This window comes from Sipha flava, unplaced genomic scaffold, assembly GCF_003268045.1.
Source record: "Sipha flava isolate LNK unplaced genomic scaffold, YSA_version1 51_pilon_pilon, whole genome shotgun sequence".
NCBI classification, from domain to species: domain Eukaryota; kingdom Metazoa; phylum Arthropoda; class Insecta; order Hemiptera; family Aphididae; genus Sipha; species Sipha flava.
In genome coordinates this window covers 957,628-966,754 of record NW_020273468.1, presented here as the reverse complement: position 1 = coordinate 966,754, position 9,127 = coordinate 957,628, and the positions used below count along the sequence as shown (strand labels likewise).

The 9,127-nt window shown below is 23.1% G+C and overlaps 1 protein-coding gene across 3 annotated transcripts in view; it reads right to left on the bottom strand.

Moving 5' to 3' along the window:
• Window positions 1-1,007: 1,007 nt before the first annotated feature.
• Window positions 1,008-9,127, bottom strand: part of LOC112690750 (proton-coupled amino acid transporter-like protein CG1139) — a 23,644-nt gene continuing 15,524 nt past the window's right edge. The window contains exons 2-9 of one of the 3 annotated variants that reach the window (XM_025564823.1): window positions 8,722-8,960; window positions 8,279-8,429; window positions 5,751-5,875; window positions 4,801-4,885; window positions 2,929-3,201; window positions 2,674-2,852; window positions 2,441-2,613; window positions 1,008-1,741 (exon numbers count right to left, since the gene is read on the bottom strand). In XM_025564823.1, coding sequence (XP_025420608.1) covers window positions 1,413-1,741; window positions 2,441-2,613; window positions 2,674-2,852; window positions 2,929-3,201; window positions 4,801-4,885; window positions 5,751-5,875; window positions 8,279-8,429; window positions 8,722-8,960 — 1,554 coding nt within the window. In that variant the 3' untranslated portion in view covers window positions 1,008-1,412. The remainder of the gene's footprint in view (window positions 1,742-2,440; window positions 2,614-2,673; window positions 2,853-2,928; window positions 3,202-4,800; window positions 4,886-5,750; window positions 5,876-8,278; window positions 8,430-8,721; window positions 8,961-9,127) is intronic. The other 2 variants (XM_025564824.1, XM_025564825.1) reach the window with 2 other exon arrangements.

Sequence of the window (9,127 nt, the reverse complement as noted above, 5' to 3'; positions counted from 1 at the left end):
TCATTTTTTTTTTTTTGTTTTTGTATAATGAATGTTAGTGTTTGTAAGAATCTAGCATATTCTGGTACCTTTTATAACATGCTATTGTAAGTCAATTTTGGCATCATTAATATAATTAGCTGTAACTTCATTAGTCATTCAAGTGTTCGATTTTTCTAAGCATGATTTTTAAAATATACTTTTGAGCATTTTTTCAAACTTTTATATTTATTTTTATTTTAAAAAGAGGTTTAGTTTAATAAGAAATCTTAAGAATATAATGTAAAGTTCATGAAAAACTATTTCTCAAAATTATTTATATATAAAAAAATTATAGCTATCAATAATTCTCTTATTTTAGTGTTATGTATTTGATTTTTTACTAAATTATTTTCATCTGTGAAAAATAATTCTTCTTAAATTAAATGAATAAATTAAATAATATAAGATAAATGTATTTATTATTAAGGTAAAGTTTTGATATCAAGGCTATTAACTTGAATATTATTTTTTATGAACTTTCATAATTTTATTAAATAAAATATAATTTACAATCAAATACAATTTTGAAAATATTATAAATTAAATTTTTTTTTATTAATAAATCATAAATAATATTATGTATCTAAAATACTTATTTGTATAATAATACCTACTTAATATTTAGAAATACCAAATAATAGTCTTATTAGATTAAATTATAACAGAAAATATTTCTAAATAAATAAATAAATATATTGAATGTTAAAATTTATTTTTATTATTCTACATTTATATCATCTAAACTGAATAATAATGTTAAAAAAAACACATTAGAAACTAATCCATTCACGTATATTGATCGATTTCAAGTATATAACATTACAAATTCGTTCATAATATCTTGATTTCTAGATTTGTTTTTTTTTTAATTTTTTACGAAACACTCTTATGATAGAAAAAAATCAAATAATTATAAAATAAATTAAAAATCTATAGAAAATACGATGTACAAAAAAAACGGAACAAAAGGAGTAATAAACAATACTTTGTATGGAGAGTAAAAATAGTATTAAATAAAAAATAAATATATCGAGAATTACACAAAATTTTTAACTTACAAACAATTATATTCTTACAAGTGTCTTATATCTACTCTATATAGATTTATATAAATTCTATTGTACATAAATTTATATACTTAAATAATCATGCATAAATATTACACATTTGTAGGATGTATCTATATGTTATTATTATAAATCGTAAACATTGAGCACCATCCACACACAACGCGAAATAACGATTGTGAGTTCATTGGTTTAAACCAACACCACTGGACTACACGACAGCCGCGTACCAAGATGAGCGGGGCATGTATAAGCAACGACGGAGACGTAGTAAGACGATGGTGTTGTTGGTTATGACGAGGTCAATGATAAAATAACGGATGATCAGTGCACTGCTTGTAAAGTGGAATTAACGATACTAGTAGCAGCAGTAGTAACGGCTTCGGACGACATTAGCGGAATCTGGAACTCGTGGCATATCTCGTATACGCTGGCGTATGTGCCCGTAGCAAAACCTAGGCCACCCAACAGTAGCGTAATGATGTTCATCACCAACCGCCATTGAAATCGACCGTAGCCGACATTGCTATCGTCGGAACCGATAACGGCCATGTGACATAGCGGCGGGAATATTAGCCCCAGGAACGTACTGGCCACAGCACCAATTAGCGATATGAACAAATTCAAGTGCGGTATTATGTCAGCCGCTAAAACTGCAATATACAAACAAGTATATTTTACAATAAAAACAAAAATATACGTACAACTACGGCATCATTATTAAAGTTTTCATACGTTTATAACAATCATATGTTATTCAGTTATCAAATAATTCTATACGCGTATGTAAGCAAACATTGGTCTACATACTTTCGTCATATTATTGTACTTGTTAACTTAGCGTACGAAATCAACTAACGAATTACATAGCGTTCAAAGTTTCAAGCAATGATATATACATATGAAAATGATATTCGCGCTTACTATAATGATATAAATACTATACACTGTACATTTTTTCAAAATTCGGACGACTTTCGAACTAAGTCTATTAACTGTTTATGCTTACAAATAATTTGGTTGACGTTTTAATTACAAGTTATGAGACATGACATATTGTAAAATTAAAGGTAAAAATGTCAGAGAAGACCTCTATAAAACACTAACGCCGAGATAAACAGCTGATCTGACCATATCACCTAGTCATACTCAACATTATTGATCATAACGTATATTGTAGATCAGTACCTACTTTATACTATCATTAATCTCTTATGTAATAACCATACATCAACTCTATCCATCACACTGTCGCCATTCACTAATATTTTTTATCAACATCATTGTTATATACCTAAGTGTAGAATTGACAAAAACTTATGTAAATAATAATATTTTTAACATCAACTTACATGTAATTAACACCAATACAACACGTAGTCCTATTTCCCATAGTAAAGGTGATTTGAAAGGTCCAAGTTTATTCTCAACTCTTGGCCAAATGATTTCAACTGGAACGTAAAATTGCAATGTATATGTGCATATAATACCAAACATCATACTTGAAATAACGACTTTAGAAAAACTGTAAATTCAACATTTTAAATTACATAAGGATAAAAACAAATAATAAAATAATCCTTACAAAAATTCCTCAGGTAAGTTTAAAGTAAGACTACCTCGTACTGCATCTCCAAATTTTAAATAACCCATAAAACCAGTTAGTATTAAAAGACTCGTAGTAATTACCATACCCACATTTAGTACTCCGAATGAAGTCGAAAATTGTTTAGGATTTTTCATCTCTTGCTCTAAAGGCAAAACCTACAATGAATGCATAAATATTATATAATAAGAATAATTTCAATGTAAAATATAAAAATAATTATATAGTATTTACCAAACTAATTCCTTCAAATGCGAAAATACTGGTTCCAAAAAATAGAGGTATTGTAGTCCAATGGGCTACATAGGCTCTCGAGGTTATTGATGGCAAATCAAAGGAACAGTAATATAGAATGACAATTAAACCAATTAGCATACAGAAATTCGCTATTGCTGATAATCGAGCGATAAATTTTAAATTTCTGATGAGTGACGAAATTAAAATAGGTATTAATGATATTAATATGCTCATGTGTACATCCAACTCTATATGATACCAACTCATCATCTATTAAAATAAAATGTAAGTTAGAAATATCTTAATTAGATACTTATTGTTTAATAATTGATAAAAAATCGAACCAAGAATTATTATATTTAAGCTATTTTTAAAAAATGTTAATTGGTTTTTGACAAACTTATATTAAACAGAATAAATTGTATAATAATCTTTATTAAGAAATATAATACTATCTCTACCTGTTCACACTAATTATAATTGCTTGTCAGTTTTAGATAGTAATTTAATAACTATCGAATATTTTTTTGAAGAATCAATTATTAAAATTTCTTTTTCGTTGTAACCAAACTATTAGTCCACATAAGAATCATTTTCAGTTAAATTCTTAATTCATTGAACTCTGTGTTTTAAAAAATCGTATATATTATTGTAACTTTACAGTATTGTTTCACTCTTGAACTTATACATATATATATATATTTAAATATGTGTACATACTATTTTTTAAATATAAACCTATAATCTACAAATTAAATTTAATAATAAAATTGTGTAATTTATTGAAATCGTATAATATATAACTGTATAGCGAAAAAAAGAGTGTATTTATAAAATAATTTGTTAAATTCTGTGATTATCGGTAAACATATATGTATACTATATTTTACTATTAATTATAATGATATTTTAGAACATGTACCAACAATATGTGGTCCTCGTATTTTTATGATGTTTAAAATTTTAATTTTGCCCCTCAAATCATAATAAATATAAAATATTTAATTTTACTCGAAGTTGATTAATGAGAACAATTAATTAATGACATTCATAGTATAATTTTTTAAATTATCATTAGGTTAGTATTTTTATGTATAGTTATGTTTTTAATATTTTTTTGTTTTAAATTTAACACAACTCTTAATAAAAATCTGAAAAAATATCCAGCGTCAGTAAAAAGGTTGTTAACTCATGATTTACAGAACAATTTTATGAAATGTATTCAAAATAATCAGTCTTAGTTCATAATTAAGTACATACGAAAGTTATCTCAGAATCAAGCCATTTAGACTTCAAAACATTTTGACTGTAAAAATAACAATAAATTATAATAATATTTTTTTTATAATTTTCTCAGTATATAATAATCAAAATTGTCCATTTCAATACCTAAAAGTTTGAAATTATAATAAAATAGATAATCCAAGCTAATCTATAATTAATATTATATTAACGATTATAATATATTTGATTTTTTATAGTTAATAATTATATATGTATGATTGTATGTACAGCTAATTAGACATAATGCTATTAATATTTATTTTTATTTTTTTATTCTTTATCCGTTTTTGTTGTGCTAATATTCATAATTTTTTATTAAGTATTATATATTAAATAACAAAAAATAATGAATATACAAGTATATTACAAGTATTATATATTAGATGTAAATAATATTAATAAAATTTAACTCAATTACCATAATAACTCTCTATCTTCAACTTAAGTTATAATATATATTGTATTTACATATGGTGAGTTATAAATTACATTTATAATTCATAAAATATTGATGTATAACGTACACGTTATATCTTTATTTTTAAGTTAAACAAATACCATTAAAAGAAAAATTGAATCTTATACCTGTTGAATGGATTTGGATACGAAGAGAATATAGACACAACAAAATCCCATCTGTGTGATGACTACAAATGTATTTACACTATTCCTGTATAAAAAAACAAAACATAGTTATCAATATTATATTATATTGTAATTAATATTTTTAAAAAGTGTATAGGCTAAATAAATTATCAACAACCAATAATTAGATATAATATTCAAAAATAAAAAAACACTATTTGCATCTCAAAATTTTTATGAATTAATAAACATCATTTCTATATAAATAATTAAATATAATATTTAAAGAAGTCTTATATCTATTAAATTACCATCGTTCACTAAAGATGATATAATTTTCAAAATATTTTAAATTTTATTGTGTTAGTTTAAGTTAAAATATATAAGCCATAACTGGGTTTACACTATTGGTTAATAAAAATAATAAGAGCGATTTCTGTTTAGGGCGTGAAATAACTAAAATCTAATTATATACAGATATTTAACTAATATAATAATAAACTGTCAAAGATGCATCTCACCACCAACAATTTCTTTTATTAACAATTAATATTACTATGAATATATCATTAAATCATTATTTTATAAACCAATTATTCTGGTTTTAACAAATTAAATTATACTATGTTTCTGTGTGTAAATAAACAGAAAATATATGTTATATTTTCAAAAATGCCATCTCTTTTAATTTTTATAATAAAATACCTTACTCTAAATAGCTCATAAGTTATTTACAATCATTTTATGTAAATATTGTTGACGAATTTCTGATGTATCAATATAAATATAAATAACAATCTATGAATTGTTATTTTTTATGATTACTAATTAGTAATATCTGCATAGTGTATTTTCAATTCCATTTAGTTAGTATTTAGTATTTGTTTTAAAATTAAATGAAAATTTTAACAAAATCGAATTATAATAAATATTAGTCAATATTAACTCACCGAAAAAATATTGAATAGCTTTGAAATCGTTTGGGTCCGGTTTGAAATGATAGCTCTAGCGTCTCAGCAAATTCAGGATTATGCTGTAATTTCAGTTTTTCTTTAACAGATTTTGAACAACCCACCTAAAAATAAATTTATTACTTTACACACTTAAAATACTTCTATGAAAAGTGATGTGAAACTATATCCCGTATTCAATTATTGTTAATTTTTTTTCAAAAGAGTGTACCTATATTTTATAATGCATCAACAGATGTGTTTTAAGTATACATTTTGAATTTAAAATTTTAAATAATACAACATAAAATTACACAGGCAAGTTAATTAAATACAAATATATATAAATTTAAATAATTCAAATTACCACAATTCATTCTATGTAATTATTTAAGATTGGAATTAGTTATAAAATCAAATAATCAAAGATCGGAATGGTTTAATATTCATATTAAATATGTTCATAGTATCTAAGAAATCCTTGTATAAATTACAATGTTAAATTTAATATATCTATGTCTTAATCCTTATTAGGCGGTAATCAGCAGCGTGTCCTAATATTAAGCAATTAACAACAAGCACTCAATACTTTGAACAAATTGATTTTATAAACATTAATAAAATAGGGTTGATTGTGGGAAACAGTTATTCATAAGTAACAGTTTACTGTAAATTTTGAATTTAAAAATATATACCATTTTATATTATAGGTAATAATTAACTCAACCCTTGTTATCTAAAAATAACAAACCAGGAAGTTCTAAGATTTAGATTATAAAGGAGTGTTTTTTATTTAACAAACCGATAAACCATTACATTTTCGTCATGAAATATTTTTATTCGTAATAAATATTATGAATGATAAGTATATTTAATATCATAATAAGAATTATCAAATTATAATGAAGGTTATCATAAAAATATGTATAATTATAAAAACATTGCGATAAAATCATAAAAGTATGTAAAAAAATTTCAATTCTAAAACTATGAAAATATTAATGGAATTTTATTTTTCAATTTCAATATACTAACCGCAATTTTATATATTAATTTAAACTTTAATATTAGATACAACTAATTTAGTTTTCATTTTTGTAAATTCTAATTTATTGTTGTTGTTGCTTATAATTTTAAAATACAATCATTTCTTAATTGTTTTTTAAAAACGTTAGCACTCTTACTATACACATTTTTTCTTTACATCAGTTATGTTACTTAAAATAATTTAGTTGCAACATTAATCATTTATGTTTTTTCAAAGTAAGTAAAATTTAATAATATGATAAACTTGTTTTCTTTAATTGGTTAAGTAATTGTTAAATCTGTTCAACAGTATTTAGCTAATGTTATATAATTATATTTGATGTTATTATTTTGTCTGCTGTTATAATATATTTTATTGAATTTACTATATATTATTTTGTACGCTAAATCAACTTTGTCATTTATTTCAATAAAAAAAATAATAATAAAAAGAATAATAACTTTAAATATAAACTTTTATTAGAATAAGAACAATATTAATAAATATTTCGTATTTAGAATCTAATTGCATATTTTTATATTATATAGTTACTCAATAATAGGACACTTTTGTGAAAATATATGTTAAAATTTGTTTTATTTTTGTAACAATTATCTATAATTAAACTGATGATTGCAGAAACGTCACGAGTCACATATTTTATGAAATTGAGATGTTAGTATAAGTATACTAATCACGTGTTTCTATGCATTGAGTGTAGTAACGTCTTTAGTTATACTTGTTTTATCAGATAAATAAATAATAATAATCAGTGTTTACATACAAAACGGATGAATAGTATACGTTTTCACTAATACTTCAATTTCATAAAATATGTGATTCGTAACGTTTCTGGAATCATCAATTCAATCATTATACAGTACATCTATAGATACATTTTTATTTTTCGAATGAAATCTATTTAAAAATAATTTAATCCACAATATCATGAATCAACAAATATTAAATTAAGTAATATGATTTCTCAAAAATAAATCATAAAAGAATAACTGAAAAATAAATGTTTAAAAATGCATTGATATCACATAAAATTTAAAATTTAATTTTGCTATATTCTTAGACTCATTATATTACATTTGCGAATAAAAAAAAACTAATGATATAATCTATCCTAAATTACTAAAAGATGCATAATAAAATATTAAACATACTATTAATAGAAAATAGTAGTATTTTTTTATTAAAGCTATTTTCATAATAGGCTTTTTCATTTTTTTCGTAGTTATCAGTGATAATTCATACTTGTATTGTTCTAATCACTAAATGTAATTGTTAATCTAGGACATAATGAATCTAAATTACAAATACATTTTTAATATATATTCAAAAATTAACTTACAAGTATGAATAATAATTTCTGTGACAAAGTTTTATATTTAAGTGTAATGATATATTTTATTTAATTAGTTGTTTTCATTTTACAAAATTATAATTTTATATTGCACTTTTATTAAAGTTTTATTTTATAATATTTCCTTACTAGTAAGTGTTGGTTATAAACGCAAATTGAACCAATGACAAATGTTAAAACTGGTGATAAAAGTAATCCTCCATTTTTAAATGCGTCACCCATTGCCAAAATTCCACATCCTAGGTTTCCTTTCAACATATTGAATAATGTATCAAGATATCTAAAATAATTTCGAATATTTATAAAATAATATTATACCATAGAATATGTTTTACAGAAGCTTTATTGCCAAAATTAACATCAAAAAGTCCTATTTACTCTAATGATTTTATAGAAAAAACATAATTTTGTATACCATAACTAATATCAAATTTTTAAGAAGAAAAGGAAATTTTAACAATAAAAAAAATTATATTTTTGACGCATAAGCTTCAGTAAAAACATATTCTGTACAAAATACCGTTAAATTTATAAAAATAAATTTAACTTTATTGACGATTAGGTAAGCTTACGAAGTTGGGTGGAGGGCTGAAATGAAGCCTACAGACAAGACACTAAGCCTATGCACGGCATTTACTTTTCTTGATTGCTCATTTTTTTCACTTGATCGGTTATTGACAAAATCGGATTTCCATTTGTTTTTTGTCATATCTCCGTTCTCAATCATTAAGAGTGACAAAGTTTCGTCGTCTGTCTGCTTAGGTGATTTAGATCGGCCCGATAGTTTTCCGTTTGTATCAGAAATATCAGTCTGAAATACAAAACAATTATATATTTTTTAATAATTACAGTATATTTTTAAGCTGCATAAAAAAGTTTTAAAAAGTTTGATAGGCAAAAATTATGATATAATTTAGACATATTTAATATTAGTTATTATAAACTAGTTTTATACTGCAATATTAGGTACAAATATAG